Below are 26,145 nucleotides of genomic sequence, written 5' to 3'. Positions count from 1 at the left end.
GCCCTGGTTGGTCTTTTAATCACTCTATTCAAAATTCAAATTCCACAGGGGAGGACTCACATTCCTTAGCTAGGGAAAGGCAGAACTCCCAGATAAACAATCCCACAGAATGTATCCAGTGAGGGAAGTGCAATTCCCCAAAAAGAAATCATGCTAGGGTCAATGACAAACAGCCAAAAAACACGAAGACAAAAAGTTCACTGCAATAAGCAATACTGCAGAAGGTGAAACCAGCACAAAGAGAGGAAATACTTAAAGACTTGAGAGGAAGAAATCCCTAGACTGAAGAAAGGCCTGAATCCTCACATCTGTATTTCAAACAACCAATTTGAAGCATTAAAGATGAGTGCAATGCCTAGATAGATCCTATGAGCTGTTTTAATTCCTCCAGGTGCACCCTGGGAGCTTCTTTGGCCATGCCTCTGGATCCTGCTCTGTGCAAGGGAAGAAGTAAAGTTATCTATTGTTCCCATTACACTTAGAGAGATGGATAGGGAGAAAAGGAGCCAGGTCCACAATTGAAACTGTCCTTAAATGAAGAAAAATTCATTCTTGGGTATCTAATGGTCATGGCCAGAACAGATGGGTCAGATTGGGAAAGCACCGTTAAGGCACTGCTTCTATGTACTGGGCATGATGGGGGCAGGAGGATAAGAATACGGTTCAGATAACTTTGGATCACAGTATGAGACACTGTCTTCAGGGAAACCCTGTCCATGTTGGCCTTTAGGAAAATAGTTACCTAAGTTCATTTTTTAAAATTCCCTCCCTTTGTCCTTGAAAAGGGTGAATGTGTGTTGCCCAAGTGTTACTCACTGACCAAAAATCCCAGGGAAGGTGAAGGAAGCTTATCCTCACACTACACAGATAGAGACACGGGGAGGGACTGACCAGTGTGGTACAAAGTGCACTCTGGATGATTTTGCTTGACTCAGAAACCCAAACTCATGAAGGTTTACTGTGCTTAAGTCTGATGTGTTAGCCAAACCTTCTAACATGCTCTGGAAAATTTGTGGCTGTGTGGATTAGTGGGTCCTCTTACATACCCTGGAGAAATGAGGTACCCATGGAAAAATTAATGGAGCTCTACACTTAAGATTTGTTTATCGTATATAAATTATACTTCAATTGAAAAATATCTGCTAAGGCTTGAGGATAGGATGTTCTAACAATGTGGCAATGGGCTCTCTCAAGAGAGTGGAAGGGCTGGGTGAAACTCAAGGGAGAAAAGCAAGAATCAGGGTGAAGCAATGAAAGAATTCCAATGAAATGTTTATCTTTGTTTTATTCTTTTCCCTTTGCCTGTATGGAATATTATACTTGGCAACCTGTGTAAGAATTTTTTCCTGTTTTATAATATCTTCTAGTTACCCTCAAATTTTTAGTTAAAAAAAGCTATAAGATAGTCTTATGGGGAATTAAGGAATCTTCAGTAAAGAAAAGTTGGCCTTATCCTGCTGAAGCATAAAGGTGGCGACAGAAGCTTCACAAGGACAGATGAAGGATTCGAGGACTCAGTGGATCAGTCAACACTGAAGAAGGCAACGACAATGTTGAAGTATATACAAGAGCAAACGTTTATTTCCCTAAAATCTACTGCACAAAGAAGATCTTTGTTATGCCAAGCTGGGAGCTGATGCAAAGATCTTTGGAGTCATTCAAAAGATACAGAACAAAACTAAAGAGCATCCAAGCAGAAAGAGCAGATTACTGGGGGGGGGGGGGGGGGGGGGGGGAGCCAATAAAAGTTGCTTCAGATTTCTTCTCTGCAACTCTAAATACCACAAGATAATGGATCCAAGAAATTTATACTCATTCAAATATTCAAATACAAGGAAAACAGAAATGCAAACTCTCTCTCCCTCTGACGTGCTCTCTCTCTCTCTCTCTCTCTCTCTCACACACACACACACACACACACATACACACAGAGAGTTTGGGAAAGTACTGAAAGAGGAAATTATTGAAAGATATAATCCAAAGAGATGGATAAGATTAAGTAACTCAAGACTGGGAAATTGGTAGTAAAAATTATAGGTAAAAATAATTACTCCAAGAATAGAAAAGATACAGTAAAAATTATAGCTAATAAGACATAAAACCAGTTCTAAGACATTATTTATATGGTCATATAAATGAAAGCAAGTCTCAAAAATATTATCATATATGTGTATGATGTAAAGGTAATTTAATAAAAATCATCTGTATCTAGAATTAAAATTATATCAAAACCAGCTAGAAAATGGAGTATGTAATAAGGAGGAATTATCTTTCTAAATTTGTCTTCTTAGAAGGAAGAAGTAGCTAGTTACTATTTCACTCATGGTGTGAACCTTAGAGAAAAATGTATTTAAATAGATTTTTCAAACTTAGTAACAAAGAAGGAATAAAAATAACATTTAAAGCCACTAAGTTACTTGAGAGATGAAATATCTAAAAACAAAAAAAAAAAAAACATAACTCTCGGAAGATAACATAACTCTCGGGATGCCTGGGTGGCTTATTGGTTGAGTGTCTGTCTTTGACTCTGGTCATGATCCCAGGGTCCCAGGATTGAGTCCCACATCAGGCTCCCCTTAGGGAGTCTGCTTCTCCCTCTGCCTATATCTCTGTGTCTCTCATGAATAAATAAATAAAATCCTAAAAAGGAAAACCTAACTCATAGTAAAAGACTTAAGTTTTTTTAAAAAAATAACAGCAAATCTCTACAATTTCTGTTTAATATTTTTGACCTAAATTGCTTTCATTCACATTACCTTTCCAGAATAATATTTCATTCTTGATATCAAATGCATTTGGTTTATCTTAACAAAGCTTTGATCTTTGCTTCTTGGGCACAAAGTTGTGTGGGGAAAATGATGAGACTTTCAAGATGGAAACCTTAATATTTCATAGAACTTTTTTACTTAACTAGTAAGCTCCTGAATTGAAATTTTGGCCGTAGGATGAAAATTTCACCATCGAGGGCAGAAAATACAACTCTTTTTCATTTTGTTTTGTTTTTTTCCTCCTATTTATTTTTTTCAGCTTTATTGAGGTCTGATTAACAAATAATCTGTGTATGCATTTAAAGTATACAATCTAATATCTTTATATACATACATAATGAAATGTCACCCCAGGCAAGTTAATTAAACTACCCATCACTTTCTATACTTACCTTTTGTGTGTGTGTGGTCAGGACATTTAAGATCTACCCATAACAAATTTCAAGTATACCACACAGTATTACTATGGTCATTGTGGTGTATATCACAATACCAGAACTAACTCACCTTATAACTGAAAATTTGTACTCTTTGACTAACTTCCCTTCACATCTTCTACCCTCAGCTGCTGGCAACCACCATTCTGCTCCCTGTTTCCATGAGTTTCACATTTTTAGATTCCACGTGTAAGTAAGACCATGCAGTACTTGTCTTTCTGTGTCTGACTTATTTCACTTAGTATAATGTCCTCTACACTTATTTGTGTTGTCAAAAATGGCCAGATTTCCTGCTTTTTTATGGCTGAATAATATTCCATTATTCCAATATTATATGTACTATATATAGCAATCTTACCAATAGTGTACAAGGATTCCCTTTCTCTACATCTTTGCCAAGCCTTGTTATTTTTTGGCTTCTTATAATAGCCATTATTAAGCCACAATAATAGCCACAGGTATAAGGTGATATCTCACTGTGGTTTTGATTTGCATTTCCCTAATAATTAGTAATATTGAGTGCTTTTTTTATACATCTGTTGGCCATTTACAAGTCTTCTTTGGAAAAATGTCTATTCAGGTCCTTTGCCTGTTTTTTTTTTTTTTTTAAGATTTTATTTATTTATTCATGAGAGACACACAGAGAGAGGCAGAGACACAGGCAGAGGGAGAAGCAGGCTCCATGCACGGAGCCCCATGTGGGACTCGATCCCAGGACCCCAGGATCACACCCTGGGCCGAAGGCAGATGCTCAACCACTGAGCCACCTAGGCATTCCATCCTTTGCCTGTTTTTTAACTGTATTATTTGTTCTTGTTTTTTTGTTTTGTTGTTGGAGTTTTGTTTTTGCTATTGAGTCATATGAGTTTCTTGTATATTTTGGATATTAGCCCCTTATCAGATATACAGTTTGCAAATATTTTCTCCTATTCTGTAAGTTGCTTTTTCATTATATTGACTGTTTCCTTTACTGTGCAGAAACTTTTTATTTTGGTGTAGTCTCATTTGCTTACTTTCGCTTTTGTTCCCCCACTTTTGGTGTTAGCCAAAAAATTATTGCCAAGGCTAATGTCAAGGAACTTTTTACCTATATTTTCTTCTAGAATGCTTATTATTTAATGTCTTACATTTAAGTCTTTAATCCATTTTGAGTTGATTTTTGTATATAGTGAAAGTGTCCAATTTCATTCTTTTGCATGTGAATATCTAGTTTTTCTTTTTTTTTTTTAATAAAGATTTTATTTATTTATTTATTCCAGAGAGACACAGAGAAAGAGAGAGGCAGAGACACAGGCAGAGGGAGAGGCAGGCTTCACGCAGGGAGCCCAAAGTGGAACTTGATCCTGGGACTCCAGGACCACGGCCTGGGCCAAAGGCAGGCACTACACCGCTGAGCCACTCAGGGATCCCGAGTACCTAGTTTTTCTATCATTTACTGAAGAGACTATTTTTCCCCATTGAGTATTACTTTGTTGATGATTAGTTGACTGTATACTTGTAGGTCTATATCTGGGCTATTTTGTTCAACTTGTCTATGTGTCTTTTTTTGTGCTGGTACCACACTTTTTTTTATTACTATTTTGAGACTATAGCTTGGTAATATAATTTTAAATCAACTTTGTTCTTTTTTCTCAAGATCTCTTTGACTATTGTGATATTTTGTGGTTCCAAATGATTTTGATTGTTTCTAGTTCTAGGAAAAATACCATTGGAATTTTTATAGGGATGTATTAAATATGTAGATTTCTTTGGGCACTGTGGATATTTTAACAATATTAACTCAGTCAATCCATGAACATGGGGTTTATTTATGTCTTCTTCACTTCCTTTCATCAATGTCTTGTAGTTTCTTGTAGTTTCTGATGTGTGGGTCTTTCATCTTCTTGCTTAAACAATTTCCTAGGTATTGTATTCTTTTTGATGCTCTTATAAAAGGAATTGTTTTCTTAACTCATTTTTTAGATAGTTTGTTGTTATGTTATATAAGTACAACCTATATTTGTATGTTGATTTTGTATCCTGCAACTTCACAGAATTTTGCTGATTGGTTTCATCATGTTTTGGTGGAATCTTTAGGGTTTTCTATATATAAGATCATATCATCTACAGATACATTTTATTTTTTCCTTTCTGATATGGATGCCTTTTTTTTTTTCCTCATTACTCTGACTAGGATTTCCAGTATTGTGTTGAATAAAAGTGGCAAGATTTAGCATTCTTGCTTTGTTCCTGATCTTATAGGAAAAGTTTTCAGTTTTCACAGTGAAGTAGTCATTAGTTGTGGGGTTGTCATATATGGCCTTCTTTTTGATAAAATATATCCTTTCTATATCTAAGTTGTTGAGAGTTTATCATGCAGAATGTTGAATTTTGACTAACAATTTTACTGTATCTATTTAAATTATATGATTTTTATCCTTCATTCTATTAATGTGGTGTATTATATTTATTGCTTTGCATATGTTGGATCATCCTTGCATCTCAAAGATAAATCCCATTGCTCATGGTGTATGATCTTTTTAATATGCTGTTGAATTCATTTTGGTTGTATTTTGTTAAGGATTTTTGCATCTGTGTTCATTAGGGATATTTATTGGCCTGAATTTTCTTTTCCATAGTGTTCTTGTCTGGCTTTTTTACCATATTTCTCCAATATTAAGAAGCTTATATAAGTTGAATTTTCCTGTTATGAACAATTTGTGTATTTCCCCTTCCCAACCCATCACTGAGAGTTGAAATTGTAAGGGTTTTCTTGACCTTTAAAAAGAATCATAGTTTTTGCCTATGCTTTCCATACTGTGAAATATTACTCTGTATGATTTATACAAAAATTCCTATATTCATATATCACAAAAACTTTTATCATAATTATAAAATTATAAGCTCATCCCAATTGGCTTTCCAATATCAGCTATGACTTTTATAGTATCTGACTATGGTATTTCTACAATGTCTACTAAATACAAAAAGCTAAGTAGATGCCTTCTCACTTTTTCTTTTTATAAGCTAAACCCTGACCTAAATCATTTGGATTCTAAAGATTTTTTAAAAATGAATATGTATAGCTCTATTAACTGACAATTACAGAAGGTAACATATACTCAAATCTTGAAATCAGTTCATTGTTCTTAAATTTCTATCACCACTCTCAGGGGGAAAAAAAAATTATATTGGCAAAAGTTTTAAGTCATTCTTAATATTCTACAGACATGTTGAACAAGAAAACTTTTACACTACCAAGAATAAAACAAAAGAAAGAAGAAAGAAAAAGAAAGAAGAAAGAAAGAAAAGAAATTTGAATAAAGTTGGCTTTTATTCTAACTGTGAAGCTCTAAGTTTAAAAAAAAACATAGTTTTATGTTACTATCTTTGAGCTAAATGAACAAAAGTCCTACAAAATTAATTGTCCCTCAAACATTCAGATAACACATTGTACCTCTGGATCTCAGTTGTTCAGATTGTTTCAGTTGTGGTCAGTCGTAACTTAATAAACATGAATTAGAACTTGGGCATTTCCTAAAATGCCTTTCCTGCATATTCAGGCCCAAATCATATAGTCCACTTACAGAAATAGCCATATGACCCACCCTCTGTTGTTGGGACTATCGGCACAAGTAGCAGAACTAGTAGGCACAGTCACATAGTCACATAGATATGACTATGGCCTTATAGATAAAATAAATAAATAACTGAAGCTCACAAGTGACCTGTATGCTAATGAAACATTCAATTCTTCTAAATGTTGTCTCAAGCCATCAAGAGTGAAATTATTTAGGCAAGCCATGGAGGAGTATGAAAACAATGTAATATTTATTTCATATTAAATACCTTTTTAATACCTAATCTCCTGGGTTTATCAATTAATATTGATTGCCTATATTTCTATGTTCATTCCTCTTTGCTGGTCAAACTTCTGTATCAGCCCTGAGCATTCATTGAACATACATTGTACAATAGGCACGATGCTGAGCACTTGACTTTTACCATCCCATTCAATATGCCATGGGTTCAGGGCTCTTTTCTTTTTTGAAGTATTATTTCATGGGATTTCCCTTTAGTTTCATATGTTTTGGTTGCTTCTGCTGTTGCAGAGATGTCATCCAAAAATTGGGTACAGATGTATCTTTAAAAAAATAGCATAAAATTAACAGAGATTATTCGACACTTATCAGCAACTAAAATGTCAAGAAAAGCATGCCATGACATGTTCCAATCCAATTAGATCTGAAGAAAGTTGCGACTTAAGTCAATTTATAATCACTTAACAATTTGGACAAGCTTGATTGAATTAAGCATTCATTTCCATTTCAGTATAGTTAGTTATTCATAGAAAAGTAAGGGGAGCTTAAATCAAGGTGGGGAGATGGAATTCTTCTCAATTAGAATTAGATTCCATGTATATTAAGCACTGAGGCTCAGATTCAGACTCTGCCAAAACCATCATACAGTTGTTCCTCAGGAGTTACTGAATAATTAGAAAAATAGACTGGGGATGCTTCCTGGGAATGTGCATTAATGACTTTCCATCTACGAGTTTGGCTCACCTTGGTTCCTGAAAGAGGAATCACCCTCTCTCCAGTTCCTGTGACACCTGAATATGTTAGAAAAGCCCCTCTGTCTCCAAATCATGTTAAATTAAGTGTAGTTAAATTAACTTTTATCCCAACTATGGTTACTGTAAGTATGAAAAGAAAATATTTATGTGAATTTATATTAAATAAATGTGTAGAGATGAATGCAGTGTGGAGCACAAAGCAGCATGGATGTTGCCCCAACTCACCTACTTGGCCTAGAGGCCTAGTGCCTGTACAGCCTGTACCTTACCTGGCTAACTGAGGCCTGAGGTAGAAAATGCTAGAGCACAGGGACTGTATTAGGCAATCTTGGTTATTATTTTATTAAGATTTCTTGCTAAAACTTCATGCATGTTCTCTCTCCAGGCACAACCCAAATTCATATTATACTTAAAAGTCTACATCAAAGTAAAAACATATTACTTATGTTTTTATATTCCTCAGAAGAACCATAACCAACTGCTAAAATGAAAAGCATTACCACAATACCACCATGCATACACATACACCCCCTATACTAAGTCTTTGTCAAACTTCTAATTATTGTTGAACTTGGAAGACAAAATTATGGATTCTGGTGATGAGCAAATAACTAAAGAGAAGGCTCCAGCATATCCTGAGGAGATCAGAAAGGCAAAAGGTATTAGGAAAACAGAAACAATACCACATATTTTCAACAGAAGGGCATGAATACACTGAACTGATTACAAAACTATTGGAAGGGTTGAGGAAACAAAAACAAGCAGTAAGTTAACCCAGAAAGCAGTAATTTAGGAAGCCTACTGGTGGTCAGAGACCAAAGCTATTGGTGACTCCATCCTTCTAATAGGACCTTATGCTTACTGGCAGAGAGGGTCTCTTGGAGGAATACCCATCCCTTCCCTCACTGATACAAGCTGAGACCAGCTGTGACTCACACACTATAGTTACCGTCATCTTGGATCTTCTGTCCAAGAGGTAAGCACAAATAATAACAGCAGAACAAGGGGCCAACGTGAGGGATGTGGTCATTCCAGTGCAAAATGAGGTTTGCATGAGAAGAAGCAAGATATCCAAAGGGAATAGGTAGTTGAAAAATGGACTGACTTTTGTTGAGAGGAGATGACAAAAAACAGATATTAGACTGTTACCAAGTTAGTAACACTCTTCATTTGGATAGCTAGCTACTCCACTAGGTATCTTTACAAACATCACTTCATTCAATCCTCACAAATTGGCACTAGAAGGGACATAGGTCACAAGAAGTAGCATAGGATGGTAGAATAGCTAGAAATATAAAAAGTCTATGTGGTACCCCAACAGAGAGTGAAAAACAGAGCTTCAAGAAGAAGGTGGTGGTAAAATGCCAAGGGACATTAGAAAGAATTTCCTGCCCTTGGAATTCTGGTAGCAGAGAGGCAGAAAAGGAAGCCACTGAAAACCTTGAAAAGTTCATTCATGAGATCAGAGGGGGACAGAAGCTGGACTACAAAAGCAAAAAGAATAAATGCAGGTAATAGATCTTATTCATTTGGGGTGTGTGTGTTTTTGGTTTTGTGAGGCTCTTTCTTTCTTTCTTTCTTTCTTTCTTTCTTTCTTTCTTTCTTTCTTTTTTTTTGTGAAGCCTCCACTTATAATAACATTTACATGTTATAATAACATTATAATAACATTTACATTTTGATGTCTTAAAGACTGAGATTCAAATTCTTTCTCTCTTTCTCCCTCCCTCAGTTCCCCAAGCTGAGAGTGGAAGGGCTACCAGGGGTGAGGAGAAGACAAGCTTTGTTTTCTCTTTTTGACATTCTACGCTTTTTACATACAAAAAAATGTGTCAGCACAACTTTACCTTTTAATTACCAAAAAGAGGGATCCCCGGGTGGCACAGCGGTTTGGCGCCTGCCTTTGGCCCAGGGCGTGATCCTGGAGACCCAGGATCGAATCCCACATCGGGCTCCCGGTGCATGGAGCCTGCTTCTCCCTCTGCCTGTGTCTCTGCCTCTCTCTCTCTCTCTGTATCTGTCATAAATAAATAAAATGTTTAAAATAATAATAATAATTACCAAAAAGATTCAAGCCTTAACACATAAATATCCTTATTGATTATAACAACTATTTAATTTTGTCAAAGTTTTGAAGTTCTCAGTCATCCCTATTAGGAGCTCACATGCAGGGGACACAGATCCTGCTCCAAGAATCTATTATCTGGAGAGTCATTCTAGACCGCACTACCATCTCTGGTGAAAGGTGAGTATAAATCAAAAAGAGGGCATTTAAATAGCCTCAAGTTTTCTTTTCACTCTTTAAAAGTGGGCTGGAGGCAATCAGGATTAGCCGGTCTTTGGACAGGCAGAACCTAAGGCCTGAATGGCTCCTGTTGGCATCTTCAAGTCCCTGCAGATTCGGAAGCCTCGCCTAATTGCTGAGGGGCATTTCCCAATCACTGAGAATTTGGAGCTTGGCTTCATCTGCTCACCAGGTTACAGTCTGTTATGCTGTGGCAGCATCGCCTAACTTCAAATGATGGATTTCCTGCCAGAGCAACATGATTTCACCGGAACCCACTTCTCCTCCCCCTGGGGCATTCCTCCCCCCTACTTTTGGCAGACAGCGTGACCTCAGGTAAGGTTCCTATTCACGTTAAGTAATTGTTTCCAAATAGACCAATGAATCGGCCCCTGTCTATTGCTTGGGAAATAGAGTTGTTGCCTGACACGAGTTCCTTTATGTGACATTGAGCATTAAAATCTTCCACAAACCACGTCGGGGGTGTGCCTGCCCAACTCTATGTCTGCAAAGAGAGAAAAGCAGCCTTACCCTCATTTTACAGAAATAAAGCAAACATGACCAAATCAATCACTAAGAGAGGCTTCTGGCAGATGAATCAAATAACACCCACCCTCTGGTATTATGTGGAACCCATTGGACTTTGTCAGCCCCCCCCCCCCAGTACTGCCAGGTATGTTAGTCTGTGTCGTACCATTAGCCACTGTTGTTACAGGGGAACCCCATGGACTGTTGGAGAGACGGGAAAGGGAGCAGAATTCATTCACCCCCAGCGGTTGCTGACCTGTGAGTCTCTGGAGACCGCGTTCTCTGCTTCTCATTCTAATTCTGAATTACACTCTCATCTCAATAATCAAGGACAAACACCACCTTTTTAGTGAAACCTTGACCAATTGTATCAGGTCAGAGTCATTTCCTGCCCCTTGGAATTCTGATAGCTTCTAGACTGTCCTACTCAGTAGTGATTAGGTGTTGGTACCTCAGAGTGTCATGTACATTTGCATACACTGCTTCTTCAGACACTACTTATAAACATAGTGAGGATGAAGACTGCCCCCTTTGTGCCCAGTGCAAGTGCTGCCTTAACAGATGTGGTGATGATGCCACATTTGCCATAACCTGCCCTGGCCTGGTCCTCAGGTTCCTACACAGATGAGTGTTAGGTATCTTAGCAAATCATCACTTTACTGAGGACAGGACCATTGTCCTACACTCCTTGGTTATATTCACAATGCTTAAGACATTCTTGATGCCAATCATAAAAATGCAGTGCTTGGGTGATTAATTATTAAAGTCATCTTTATTCTTAATTTTAGTTGAGGATGTGCTAGTTCACGGTAAAACTGGATGTGAGCACACCCTACCCCTCTAGTCTCTTATTTTGAACATCCAAATGGTCTAAGATGTGTAAATCACCACATTCATCACCAATGCAGTTGGTCACAGTCTGACACAGGGCCTAAAGAGACATGTGAAGTTGCAGGCTGCTATATTAAAAACCAGCATCCAAACTGTCAAATTACAAATAGTTCAAGTCTGTGCCTTTTATATCTCAATTAACATTTTAAGCCAATAAGAAAATATAAATATACTAGTTCTAACCCGTATTTGGGGAGGGGGAGAAGAAGATGCAAATATTTGAAGTGAATAACTTTAGACTTCAACTTTGAATAATGTGGAATCACTTCCCTAATATATAATAAATTATTTTCCCCTCAGCAAGAAAACTAATTAATGAGCAAAACACAGACAGACTATCACCAACCCTTAACAGATCCTTATTTTTAATTGTCAGGATATCAGAAAAGGTTGTGTTGAGAAGGAACAATTTCCAATTCCTTCCCTTTCCAGGCTTCCTGCTCTGGTTAACAACTGTGATAAGTAAAAGCCAGAACTCTCCTAAAGAAGAATAATCAGTGCCCTGGCAGCTTAGGACCCCAGATACTGGTTAATAATTGAAGTGCAATAAGCTCTCAAGTTGTTTGCATGTGCTCTTCCCACAGAAATTTCTTTTGGGGCAAAGGATGCCTTGGAGAGGTTTCCCTCACTTCCATCAGAGAGGAGACCAGTCTGGAAATGCCAAATCCAGACCCACAGAATGAATTCAGAGATACACTGCAGACCTCCCAAGACAGAGGCTTTTACTTTTCAAAACAGAGGATTTTACTTCTCTTTATTGACTAGCCAGCCTCAAAAAAATATCATGTTCGTCTTCATGAATACGATCTTTAATTTGAATGATAAATATTTCTTGCACCTGCTCAAGCTCTTAAATGTTTACAAGAAATCTAAAATGACTAACAGATTCCATCCAGCCTACCAGGCCTCCCTGCCTGAGGGTGATCTCACCTCTCTCTGACCCCTCATTCTCCCCCTACGAGCACCTACTGCAGCTCAGCTCAACCCATCTACAAGTGACTCTGCTCTTTGCTGGCTCTCTCCTTCAGTCTGTCCTGTTAGTGAGCTCTGCAGTATCATTTAACTATCCCTGCATTTTACATTTTGGCTCCTTAACTGGACTGAAGACTCCCAGCAGGCAAGTGTTATATGAGTGAGTCTATTAGTCAGCAGCTGTTTCTTCAAACTAGTTTCTAAGAAATTAACCCTCTTTATCAATGGTCAGGCTCTAGCTTCTTGATAATTCATAGCAAAAGAGATTCCATGCAAGTAATGAGAGTATACAGATGCATGTGGGTTATTCTAGAGATGGAGAGTAACTGGAATCTCAGTAATTTAAAGGGGACTCAACATCTAAGGATAAGGATTATGAGATTCACATCCCTAAAAGTTTCCTGCCTAATTCTGTGTTCTAGCCATCTTTCTCGGGGCACTGGGTTAATATGAAACAGAAATGGCTCTCAATCTACTTGTTAAAAAAAAAAAAAAAACCCATAAAATAGCTAACATTTATCGCATACCACCATGCGCTTAGCATTGCTCTAAGTGCCTCACAGGTATCTTATTTCATTCTCAGTGGCCCTATGAATAGATACTACCATCACCTCTGTTTCACAGAACAGGTGATTGAGCCAAGAAGCATTTGCCCATGCTCAGAGTGCTGGGATGGGAAGAGCCAGAAAGTCAGCCCTGCACAAAAGCTGTTCCTCACTTCTGCACCACTCCATCTTCCCTCCACCTACTTCCAAATACAAGGGCTCTTCTCTTTGTCTTAATGTATCTTCTGGTACAATACTTCACCACAGAATTGATGAAACTGATCAAAATTCTCTGAATGAAAATAGTGGATTTTTTTAAACAATCCACCCTTTCTACCTTAATAATTTCTGATTGAGCTACTATACAACTACAGGAGTGCCATTCCCATTGTCTTCTATATAATAGTGGCTCTGGATTTATGCAAGGTAGCAGCCTAAAACCCAACATCCTAGCCTGCTTCTTTCCACCTTCTTATTAGAGAATCAATATGTGTTATTCATTTGAACATTGTTGATGCACAAAAATGCCTGAGACTCCTGTGTTACCTGGGCACTGTTATAACCTAAGATTCCACTGTAGAGACCAATTCCAACTAACTTCAGCATAAAGAAAGAGTTTATGGTTCATTTAGTTAGGAAAGTATCTGGAGGATGTACACCTGACTTCAGGCACAGTGGAATCCAGACATGCAAATATCATCAAACACAGTCTTTCAGTTTGCTCTGATTTCTTCTGTATTGGCTTCATTCTCTTCACACAATCATCAGCAGATTTAGGCTCAAAGCTAGTAATTACATAGGACAGAGAGTACTGCTTTCATATGGCTCTAGCAACAGGAGGCCTGGAAGGACTGTCTTGGGCCCATTTTTCAACTCTGTGTGGCCTGAAGAATTCAGAATTCCCAGTGACCAAGCCAATGTGCTCTGGCCCCCTGTAGAGAGGCTAACCTGCCCCCCACCTGAACCCACATGAAGTGGGTTTTACATAAAAAAGAGAAAAGAGATGGTGAATAGATAAAAAACAATACATTTTAATAGAGATACCATCAATACACATATCAGAACACTTTTAAAACTTACTCCCAATTATGTTCTTTATATGTAATACTTTATTCTTTGTAGAATTCAATAGATCTGACGAACTAAAGAGGTGTGCAAGCCATAGATAAGCAAACTGAGTCTCAGTTTCTAGTAAGTAAACTGTTCTAAATGGCAATTAAAAACATTCCTTCTCCTAAAAAAAATAAAAATAAATGACAATGTAATTTTTAATTTTTATTTTCTCCATTCAAAGTAGACCAACTCAAGGAATTATACTGTACTGACAATTAAAATTACATTCTTCCTGGGCTTCTAGGTCACAGAATTATGTAAATTCTTTAATGCTTTCAATAATTAGAATCACAAGTTAACACAGCTTTCTAAGCAAAACACTGCAATTACTAATGTTTACAGAAAATTTTTATCTCTAAAGAATCACACATGGCAGCAGTATTTACAATCTGACTTTAAAATTTTGAGATATGTCCTGGAAAACTCTAAGTAGTTTCTAAGTAGTCTAAAATGTATTAGGCGCATAATGATTTTGCTTTGTATATCCATTCATCAAGTGAAACCATCTTCTTTGGAATGTTACTTTCTGGAAAGAAAAATAATCATATGCACTACATCATTCAGACTGTCTTTGCCTGTTCAGGATGCTATAATAAAATACCACAGACTGAGTAGCTTATAAATAATAGAAATTTATTTCTGTTCTGGAGGCTGGGAAATCCAAGGCACCAGCATGTTCAAGTTCTTGTGAGGGTCCTCTACCTGGTTCATAAACAGCAACTTCTCACTGTCCTCACATGGCGGGAGGGGCTAGGGGTTCCTCTGAGGAGTCTTTTATAAAAACACTAGTCTCAATTAGGAAGGCTTCATCCTGATGGACTAAGCACATCCCAAAGGCCCCACCTCCTAACACCACCACCGTTGGGGGATTAGGATTTCAATATATGAATTTGGGAGGACATCAATATTCAGACCATGGCAGACTACATTCCCAATCTGTAGCTCCATGAATTCTAACGAGGTAGACTGATGCATATCATAACAGAAAAGATATGCGCACAACTGAAGCTAAATGCAAGGATGCACCGTGTGTACCTAGGAAAGCCACATTTTGATTTTGATCTATATCATTCAAATATTTCTTTTAAGGAACTAAGTGGGTTGATTATTTTTCTATAAAGATCACTCTAGGAGTATCTGGTTGGCTGAGTCAATTAAGCTTCTGCCTTCATCTCAGGTCATGATCTCAGGGTCCTGGATTCGAGCCCCATGTCAGGCTCTCTGCTTCTCCCTCTCCCTCTGCTCTGCCCCACTCAAACTCTCTCTCCGTCTCTCGAATAAACAAATTAAATTAAATGATTCTAATGTAAAAATATTTACCATAAGTTCCAAAATATTTGAAGAATAAATTGTAAAGCTCTCATTTTGCCTCTAAACTTTCACTTCACTATTAGAAACTAAAAACAAAAACAAAAACATCCATCATTGCTGAAAGTCATAGCTTCCAAACATATGTTTAATACATCCAGTAAGAACACACAACAATATCCAGTAAGGTATAAAACTATCAATAGATGATCTGTTTCTTCTACCAAGACTAATGAAGTCTCTACCAAGACTAATATGTGGAAACCTCCAGAAATTTAGGGCCATGTAGCCAGAGCATAAATTTACTCAAACTTGTTCCCTAAAAAAAAAAAAAAAAAAAACTTGTTCCCTCTCCTTGGCCTATACACTCCTTCAAATCTTCCATTTTCCTAGGGTTTCATTTTTCATACCAGTTACAATCTTATCATGTAGCATTTTAATGCCTAATTTAATTCTGTATTTCCATTGTCTTAGAGCATACCTTTTTTAATATTTGTAAACGAAAAAGCTTTTAATCCACACTCTAAGACTACCTGTCTTTTATCTTCTTGAAAAGTCAAACTGGTAGTATTCAGCTCTTATAATCATTCCCAAGCATGTTAATATTTGGCTGCTTTGTTCCATGGTCAAAAGAAAATGTGAGACTTCCCATTGACCTACAGCTGAGAGATGTGCTGGCATTTCAAATGACAGCTCAGAAGCAGTAGCCTTCGGAAGGTAACCCACTGCTCTCTCAAACCTAGAAATTCAAGCTTTTCTTACTGATTTAGCCAAAAGGATGTCATGACACCCATCATTATTCCCAGTATGGAGTCAGGATGAGTACCTTGGTCCAAATAAGAAATTTTATTACATGGAACTGATTGTGAATTTTATAATAGCATTTAAGTTCTTTTTAAAATATTAGTAGATGTGTGCTGCTTTGACTCCAAATTCCTAAAAAGAAAGGTTGTTCTCACAATGTTTTTACCTCAATTGTTATGATATTTGAAGCCCTTATATAGTATACACTATTTTAAAATGCCAGACAACTCTTTGTTTTATTGATGCCTGATATTTGAGGCTGGCTTGTACCTATTCCTTCTACTCCTATTTAAAATATGTAAACACAGATCCTTTCCTAATACTAAAAGATAAGAGGTTTTGAATTTTTTAACTTATTGTTCCTAGTTTTAGGACTGTCACCAAATCCTATCCCTTCTAACTCCTAACCATCATCTGAATTCTGCATCTGCTCCTTAACCATAATTGCCACCAACTTCTCACTTAGATTCCTGCATCAGTAGCTTAACTAGCCTACTATCTCACCCATCTACAATCCATCCTCCTTACCATCACTGGAAAGCTTTTTAAAATCCTTCCAGGTGGGTATCTATAAAACAAATGTTAGGGGTTGTACATACTGCAATTTGCCTACGCATTATTGATACTTCTTTCATACTAATAAAATTCTTCATTTTTATACAGTGACAATGTGTCCAGTTAAAAATACATATTTCCCTAGACTCACCATGACCAGTTCTGGCCAATGATATGTAAGCAGAAATCTCTGGGTGAGACTTCTGGAAAGCTTTACTATCCTGATCATGACATGGGCCTTTTGTCCTTTTTCCTTCCTTCTCATTTCTATCTGGAATGGATCAACAATGGCAAGAGATAATGGCAGCCACTTTAACACCATCAGGAAGGAATAACTCACAAAGGTTGAGGAGGAAGCCAACTGAAGAGTTTGAGTCTCTGACAGTACCTTTGAGCTGTCACATCAACTCTGGCTGTACTGCACATCTCTGGCCTTTCTTCCCACTTCTTATGGGAGAAAAATAACCTTTACTGTTTTCTGAGTTTCTGTTTCTAGCAGTCAAACACAATCTAACTGATAGAGGAATCAGAATAAAAGCCTCATAAATTCCAGGTCAAAGGCCAGATGGTTCCAGGATTCAATGTAAAGTCACCTCACCAATAGGATTAGATCATAGACAGCTCATGCCAGGCTATTTTGCTTCTAACACCAAAATATTCATTTCCCCACATCTAGAGGCTATGTCCTGATCAAATGGTTTCCCTAAGTAGAGCTCATTAATACATGCTCTTTATGTAGAATAATCAATGTACAGATACATAGAGAATATTAATTCAATTCAAAGCTTTATTCTATGCACTGAGACTAGTAAAGAAAGTAAAATAGTCTTTATACTTAAGAAACTCACAATCCAGTTACGAACAAAAATAAAAAAAATATTGTAAAGAAAAGAGTCGATCTCAAGATAAGATTAGAAAACTTCATAAAACAATGCAGATTAATCTTTTTTTAAAAAAAGCTATAGAGACAATGAGAGTGTTAAAGAAGCTTAAATCAAGAGACATGCTCTTTAAATACTAAAAGGAATAAATAGACATTAGAAGTGTTTTTTTTAGTCGTTCAGCTATAATAGCATGGTAGATTCACACTTTGATGTATCCTCTCTCTTTCAAACACATATCACTTATAAATAAAATGTAGAAATTAAAATGAAAAAAAATAGAACCAGTTTCAAGAATAAGAAAAGGATATCCACAGAAGACAGAAGCAAAACAGCAAGTCTGGAATAAGGCCACAAACCTACTGGTGGTGGTAGTCAGAGGTTAGTTCCTATGGGTTAAACAAAACCAGGTGTTTTTTATGTCACACCCTGACATGCCTGGTCAGGGTGAAGGTAAGAGACTAATTTCGTGCTCTGTGCTGGCAGATAAGGAAACACTTCTGAACCTTACCTAAAAAACATATTTGAACAAGCTACAGGCCTAGAAAGATAAGAAAGCTCAGACATAGCTTCATAACCAAAAATTGAACAAGCAACTTGCTGACTCAGTAACTGAATCTGTAGTATTTTTACTATGACTTGGGTTATGTATCCCCAGTATCCCCAAAATCACCTTATAAAACCTGGCCTGGACCATGGTCAAGAGAAACCTGCTAGAGAAAACTGAAAAACCAATAGCAAGTAGGAGTAAGAATAGAGAAAGAATAGAAAAACTAATTTAAATAAATAAATAATTTACCATTTAAAATGAGCCTGAAAATAACTATTCTAACTGGTGTGAGGTGATACTTCCTTATAGTTTCAATTTACATTTCCCTGATGATTAGTAATGTTGAGCACCTTTTCATGCACATGTTGATCATCTGTATGCCTTCTTTGAAAAAAATATTCAGATGCTATGCCTATTCTTTAATCAGATTGGGCTTTTTTTGATATTGAGTTATAGAAGTTCTTTATATATTTTGGATATTAACCCCTTATCAAATATAGGATTTGCAAACATTTTCTCTTTTTCAATAGGTTGTCTTTTCATTGATGCTTTCCTTTATCTGTGCAGAAACATTTTAGTTTGATACAATCCCATTTGTTTGTTTTTGCTTTTGGTGTCAAAACCAAAAAATCATCACCAAAACCAATGTCAAGGAACTTACTGCTTATAAATATAAGCAAATTATAAGAAACATTAATGATAAAGAGAAATTTTAAAAGCTACTAGAGAGAAAAATACAGTTTACCTAGAGAAGAAAACATAATTACACTGACATCAACAACAATAGATTTCAAAAGACAATGATGTAAAAGAAATGAAGTAAAGCAACTCTCAATTTAGAATTTTATACCAATCTCTCAAAATTAAGAGCAAAATACATGAAAAAATTAAGAGTTTATTTCCCTAGTTTCTAACTTAATGAAATTTTAAAGTATATCAAAAATAATATTGATAAAAGCATATGATAAAAGCATGCTGGTTAATTTAATTAAAATTTAGTGGAAAATACTAAGTTAGCTCTTTTTTATTAAAGAAACACATCAAAACAAAACCCTAATCATAAAAGGAGGGTTAGGGAATGATATTTAATGTCATGTTCAGAAGGAGGGCAGAAATATTGAATAACTATAAGTCTCATTAGAAAAATATATGATTTAACAGAACATCTGGATGGCTCAGTCATTTAAGTGTCTGACTTTAGCTTAGGTCATGATCTCAGGGTCCTGGGATTGAGCCATGCATTGAGCTTCATGCTCAGCAGGGAGTCTGCTTGGATTCTCTCACCCTCTTCTTCTGCCCCTCCCCCTCTCAAATAAATAGATAAAATCTTATTTAAAAAAAAAGAAAAATATATGCTTTAGGGTGTATTTTTAAAAATATAATAAATAATACAATCTATACCATCTAAACCAGCAAACATAAAAGAAATAATTTTTATCAAGAAGACTTACATCTTTATTTCATTAGGACATGAAAATTATATAGCTCTGACCAACAGAGAGGGATAGTGGCTCTACTCATGTAAAGGATGCAGTTATATATAGTAAAAGCAAGCAAATAACCAGCAGACTACTCAGAGACTTAAATAGGGAGTTCTAGGAGGTGAGATAGGCATTGGGGGCCTGATAAGGTCTCCACATATTCAAAATAGACTCATTTTCCAAATTTACTATAAAGCTATACTCATCAAAACTGTGAGGTGTTGGGGGCACCTGGGTGGCTCAGTCAGTTAAGTGTCTGAATCTTGATCTCAGCTCAGGTCTTGATCTCAGGGTCATGAGTTCAAGACCTCCTTGCACGGAGCCTACTTAAAAAAATTTTTTGAGACTTTGATGTGAGGATAGTCATATATCAATAGAACAGAATTAAAAGTTCACAAACAAACCCTTTCATTTATTCAAATTAATTTTTCACAAAGATTCCAAGATAATTCCATAGAGAATTGATTGTATTTCCAATAAATGGTGCTGAGACATTTAGGTAACAGTGTGCAAAAAGGAAAAAGAAAAAAAAAGCACCTGGGTATTTCCGTTGTTTAAGCATCTGCCTTCAGCATAAGTTATGATCCCAGGTACTGAGATCAAGCCCCATATCAGGCTCAGGAAGCCTGCTTCTCCCTTTCCCTCTGCCTGCTGTTCCCCCTGTTTGTACTCCCTCTCTCTCTCTCTCTGTCAAATAAATAAATAAAATCTTTAAGAAAAAAAAAAAAAAGAAACTTAAGACTCTACCTGACACTATACACAAAATAATACAAATGGGATCCTAAACCTAAATTAAGTTTTTTTTAATAAATTTATTTTTTATTGGTATTCAATTTAACAACATACAGAATAACACCCAGTGTTCATCCTGTCAAGTGCCCCCCCCAGTGCCCGTCACCCATTCACCCCCACCCCCCGCCCACCTCCCCTTCCACCACCTCTAGTTCGTTTCCAAGAGTTAGGAGTCTTTGTTTTCTGTCTTTCTGATATTTCCCACACATTTCTTCTCCCTTCCCTTATATTCCCTTTCACTATTTACATTCCCCAAATGAATGAGAACATACACTGTTTGTCCTTCTCCAATTGACTTACTTCACTCAGCATAATACCCTCCAGTTCCATCCACGTTGAAGCAAATGGTGGGTATTTGTTGTTTCTAATGGCTGAGTAATATTCCATTGTATACATAGACCACATCTTCTTTATCCATTGATCTTTCGATGGACACCGAGGCTCCTTCCACAGTTTGGCTATTGTGGACATTGCTGCTAGAAACATCGGGGTACAGGTGTCCCAGTGTTTCATTGCATCTGAATCTTTGGGATCAATCCCCAACAGTGCAATTGCTGGGTCCGAGGGAAGGTCTATTTTTAACTCTTTGAGGAACCTCCACACAGTTTTCCAGAGTGGCTGCACCAGTTCACATTCCCACCAACAGTGTAAGAGGGTTCCCTTTTCTCCACATCCTCTCCAACATTTGTGGTTTCCTGCCTTGTTAATTTGCCCCATTCTCACTGGTGTGAGGTGGTATCTCATTGTGGTTTTGATTTGTATTTCCCTGATGGCAAGTGATGTGGAACATTTTCTCATGTGCGTGTTGGCCATGTCTATGTCTTCCTCTGTGTGATTTCTCTTCATGTCTTTTGCCCATTTCATGATTGGATTGTTTGTTTCTTTGGTGTTGAGTTTAAGAAGTTCTTTATAGATCTTGGAAACTAGCCCTTTATCTGATACATCATTTGCAAATATCTTCTCCCATTCTGTAGGTTGTCTTTGAGTTTTGTTGACTGTATCCTTTGCTGTGCAAAAGCTTCTTATCTTGATGAAGTCCCAATAGTTCATTTTTGCTTTTGTTTCTTTTGCCTTCCTGGACGAATCTTGCAAGAAGTTACTGTGGCCGAGTTCCAAAAGGGTGTTGCCTGTGTTCTCCTCTAGGATTTTGATGGAATCTTCTCTCACATTTAGATCTTTCATCCATTTTTGAGTTTATCTTTGTGTATGGTGAGAGGGAGTGGTCTAGTTTCATTCTTCTGCATGTGGATGTCCAATTTTCCCAGCACCATTTATTGAAGAGACTGTCTTTCTTCCAGTGGATAGTCTTTCCTCCTTTATCGAATATTAGTTGACCATAAAGTTCAGGGTCCACTTCTGGGTTCACTATTCTGTTCCACTGATCTATGGGTCTGTTTTTGTGCCAGTACCACACTGTCTTGATGACCACAGCTTTGGAGTACAACCTGAAATCTGGCATTGTGATGCCCCCAGCTATGGTTTTCTTTTTTGCAATTCCCCTGGCTATTCGGGGTCTTTTCTGATTCCACACAAATCTTAAAATAATTTGTTCCAACTCTCTGAAGAAAGTCCATGGTATTTTGATAGGGATTGCATTAAACGTGTAAATTGCCCTGGGTAACATTGACATTTTCACAATATTAATTCTGCCAATCCATGAGCATGGATGGATTTTTCCATCTCTTTGTGTCTTCCTCAATTTCTTTCAGAAGTGTTCTATAGTTTTCAGGGTATAGATCCTTTACCTCTTTGGTTAGGTTTATTCCTAGGTATCTTATGCTTTTCGGTGCAATTGTAAATGGGATTGACTCCTTAATTTCTCTTTCTTCAGTCTCATTGTTAGTGTATAGAAATGCCACTGATTTCTGGGCATTGATTTTGTATCCTGCCACGCTACCAAATTGCTGTATGAGTTCTAGCAATCTTGGGGTGGAGGTTTTTGGGTTTTCTATGTAGAGTATCATGTCATCGGCGAGGAAGGAGATATTGACTTCTTCTTTGCCGATTTGAATGCCTTTAATGTCTTTTTGTTGTCTGATTGCTGAGGCTAGGACTTCCAGGACTATGTTGAATAGCAGTGGTGAGAGTGGACATCCCTGTCTTGTTCCTGATCATAGGGGAAAGGCTCCCAGTGCTTCCCCTTTGAGAATGATATTTGCTGTGGGCTTTTCGTAGATGGCTTTTAAGATGTTGAGGAATGTTCCCTCTATCCCTACACTCTGAAGAGTTTGATCAGGAATGGATGCTGTATTTCGTCAAATGCTTTCTCTGCATCTAATGAGAGGATCATATGGTTCTTGATTTTTCTCTTGCTGATATGATGAATCACATTGATTGTTTTACGAGTGTTGAACCAGCCTTGTGTCCCGGGGATAAATCCTACTTGGTCATGGTGAATAATTTTCTTAATGTGTTGTTGGATCCTATTGGCTAGCATCTTCTTGAGAATTTTTGCATCCATGTTCATCAGGGATATTGGTCTGTAATTCTCCTTTTTGGTGGGGTCTTTGTCTGGTTTTGGAATTAAGGTGATGCAGGCTTCATAGAACGAATTTGGAAGTACTCCATCCCTTTCTATCTTTCCAAACAGCTTTAGGAGAATAGGTATGGTTTCTTCTTTAAAAGTTTGATAGAATTCCCCTGGGAAGCCATCTGGCCCTGGACTCTTGTGTCTTGGGAGGTTTTTGATGACTGCTTCAATTTCCTGCCTGGTTATTGGCCTATTCAGGTTCTCTATTTCTTCCTGTTCCAGTTTTGGTAGTTTGTGGCTTTCCAGGAATGCGTCCATTTCTTCTAGATTGCCTAATTTAGTGGCGTACAGCTGTTCATAATATGTTTTTAAAATCGTTTGTATTTCCTTGGTGTTGGTAGTGATCTCTCCTTTCTCATTCATGATTTTATTAATTTGAGTCTTTCCTCTCTTCTTTTTAATAAGGTTGGCTAATGGTTTATCTATCTTATTAATTCTTTCAAAGAACCAACTCCTGGTTCTGTTGATCTGTTCCACAGTTCTTCTGGTCTTGATTTCGTTGAGTTCTGCTCGAATCTTTATTAACTCTCTTCTTCTGCTGGGTGTAGGATCTATTTGCTGTTTTTTCTCTAGCTCCTTTATGTGTAAGCTTAGCTTTTGTATTTGAGTTCTTTCCAGTGTTTGAATGGATGCTTGTATTGTGATGTATTTCCCCCTCAGGACTGCTTTTGCTGCATCCCAAAGATTTTGAACGGTTGTATCTTCATTCTCATTAGTTTCCATGAATCTTTTTAATTCTTCCTTATTTTCCTGGTTGATCCTTTCATCTTTTAGCAGGATGGTCCTTAACCTCCACGTGTTTGAGGTCCTTCCAAACTTCTTGTTGTGATTTAGTTCTAATTTCAAGGCATCATGGTCTGAGAATATGCAGGGGACGATCCCAATCTTTTGGTATCGGTTCAGACCCGATTTGTGACCCAGTATGTGGTCTATTCTGGAGAAAGTTCCATGTGCACTTGAGAAGAATGAGTATTCAGTTGAGTTTGGATGTAAAGTTCTGTAGATTTCTGTGAAATCCATCTGGTCCAGTGTATCATTTAAAGGTCTCCTTTCTTTGGAGATATTGTGCTTAGAAGACCTATCTAGTATAGAAAGAACTAGATTGAAGTCACCAAGTATATTATTATCTAAGTACTTCTTCATTTGGTTATTAATGGATTTAAATATTTGGGAGCGCCCACATTCGGGGCATATATATTGAGGATTGTTAAGTCCTCTTGTTGGATAGATCCTTTAAGTATGATATAGTGTCCCTCTTCATCTCTCACTACAGTCTTCGGGGTAAATTTTAGTTTATCTGATATAAGAATGGCTACCCCTGCTTTCTTTTGAGGACCATTCGAATGGTAAATGGTTCTCCAACCTTTTATTTTCAGGCTGTAGGTGTCCTTCTGTCTCAAATGAGTCTCTTGTAGACAGCAAATAGATGGGTCCTGCTCTTTTATCCAGTCTGAAACCCTGCGCCTTTTGATGGGGTCATTAAGCCCGTTCACGTTCAGAGTTACTATTGAAAGATATGAGTTTAGTGTCATTATGATATCTATTCAGTCCTTGTTTTTGTGGATTGTTCCACTGAACTTCTTCTTAAAGGGGAATTTTAAGAGTCCCCCTTAAAATTTCTTGCAGAGCTGGTTTGGAGGTCACATATTCTTTCAGTTCATGCCTCTCTTGGAAGCTCTTTATCTCTCCTTCCATTTTGAATGAGAGCCTTGCTGGATAAAGTATTCTTGGTTGCATGTTCTTCTCATTTAGGACCCTGAATATATCCTGCCAGCCATTTCTGACCTGCCAGGTCTCTGTGGAGAGGTCTGCTATTACTCTAATACTCCTCCCCATAAAAGTCAGGGATTTCTTGTCTCTTGCTGCTTTAAGGATATTCTCTTTATCTTTGGAATTTGCAAGCTTCACTATTAAATGTCGAGGTGTTGGATGGTTTTTATTGATTTTAGGGGGGGCGGGATCTCTCTGTCTCCTGGATCTGAATGCCTGTTTCCCTTCCCAGATTAGGAAAGTTTTCAGCTATGATTTGTTCAAATACATATTCCGGCCCTCTGTCCCTTTCGGCCTCCTTGGGAATCCCAATTAAACATAGGTTTTTCTTCCTAAGGCTGTGGTTTATTTCCCTTAATCTATCTTCATGGTCTTTTAATTGTTTGTCTCTTTTTTCCTCAGTTTCCCTCTTTGCCATCAACTTGTCTTCTATGTCACTCACTTGTTCTTCCACATCGTTAACCCTCGTCGTTAGGACTCTAGTTTGGATTGCATCTCATTCAATTGATTTTTAATTTCTGCCTGATTGGATCTAAATTCTGCTGTCATGAAGTCTCTTGAGTCCTTTATGCTTTTTTCTAGAGCCACCAGTAGCTGTAAAATAGTGCTTCTGAATTGGCTTTCTGACAGTGAATTGTAATCCAGATTTTGTAACTGTGGGAGAGAGGACTGTTTCTGATTCTTTCTTTTGAGGTGAGGTTTTGCTTCTAGACATTTTGCTCAGTGCAGAGTGGCCAAAAACAAGTTGTATTGGGAAAAGGAGTCAAAGAGAGGAGAGAAAGAAGGAAAGAAAAGAGAAGGAGAAAAAAATGGGGGGGAAGAAAAAAAGAAAAAGAGAAAGAAAAAGAAAGAAAGGGAAAAAAAGGGTGGGGGAAGGAAACAAATCAAAAAGCAAAACAAAACAAAACAAAACAACAACAACAAAAAAAAAAAAAAAAAAAGAACCACGGGGGAGTATCCTCTGATTCTGTGTACTTTAAGTCCCTAGACTTCCCCTGGAACTTGTCCGTCCAGCTGGTCTTCTGGGGGAGGGGCCTGTTGTGCTGATTTTCAGGTGTTAGCACTTGGGGGAGCTGCTCTGCCCCCTGCCTGGTGCAGGGCTCAGTGGGGGTTGTTTACCCCGTGAGGCCCCAGAAGCAACAACCCCAGTGGCAGGGCCAGCTCTGCAGCCCTGGAGTCAGCTCCCGCAGTAACCACGGAGCTCTCTGTCTGCAGGGCCTGGAGGCTCCGGGGCGGGGCCGCTGATCTGCTCAGCTCGGGGCAGGAGCGTCCTCGCTGTCCTGGGCCCTCCCGGCCTCTGCCTGTCCCGGGGGAGGCCGGATCCTGGGCTGTGTCCCGGCGCCCTGTGCTGGGGCCTGCGCTGGTGGATTCGCGCTCCCGG

The 26,145-nt window shown here is 37.7% G+C and overlaps 1 protein-coding gene and 1 long non-coding RNA gene across 22 annotated transcripts in view; one reads left to right on the top strand and one right to left on the bottom strand.

Annotated features, from left to right (window-relative positions):
* The window catches only part of LOC140633163 (uncharacterized), a 241,411-nt gene that overhangs the window by 145,443 nt on the left and 69,823 nt on the right, over nt 1–26,145 (bottom strand). The window contains exons 4-5 of one of the 8 annotated variants that reach the window (XR_012030773.1): nt 9,608–9,777; nt 7,020–7,328 (exon numbers count right to left, since the gene is read on the bottom strand). The exons of 6 other annotated variants lie outside the window; for them this stretch is intronic. This is a non-coding gene — a long non-coding RNA (uncharacterized lncRNA). Of the gene's footprint in view, nt 1–7,019; nt 7,329–9,607; nt 9,778–26,145 lie in introns of those variants that run through there. One more of the 8 variants, XR_012030768.1, reaches the window with a different exon arrangement.
* The window catches only part of LOC140633162 (large ribosomal subunit protein eL36-like), a 54,171-nt gene that overhangs the window by 1,147 nt on the left and 26,879 nt on the right, over nt 1–26,145 (top strand). The window contains exons 2-8 of one of the 14 annotated variants that reach the window (XR_012030754.1): nt 3,334–3,394; nt 8,629–8,736; nt 9,082–9,271; nt 9,890–10,005; nt 10,150–10,380; nt 10,760–10,946; nt 12,048–15,511. Coding sequence is in view for 2 of the 14 variants with exons in the window: in XM_072825258.1 (XP_072681359.1) it covers nt 10,304–10,380 (77 nt within the window). In the remaining 12 variants the exon portion in view is untranslated. Of the gene's footprint in view, nt 1–3,333; nt 3,395–8,145; nt 8,420–8,608; nt 8,737–9,081; nt 9,272–9,889; nt 10,006–10,149; nt 10,381–10,759; nt 11,577–12,047; nt 15,512–26,145 lie in introns of those variants that run through there. The other 13 variants (XR_012030755.1, XR_012030758.1, XR_012030756.1 and 10 more) reach the window with 13 other exon arrangements.

This window comes from Canis lupus, chromosome 5, assembly GCF_048164855.1.
Source record: "Canis lupus baileyi chromosome 5, mCanLup2.hap1, whole genome shotgun sequence".
Classification (NCBI taxonomy): Eukaryota; Metazoa; Chordata; class Mammalia; order Carnivora; family Canidae; genus Canis; species Canis lupus.
This window is presented reverse-complemented; position numbering and strand designations above follow the sequence as displayed.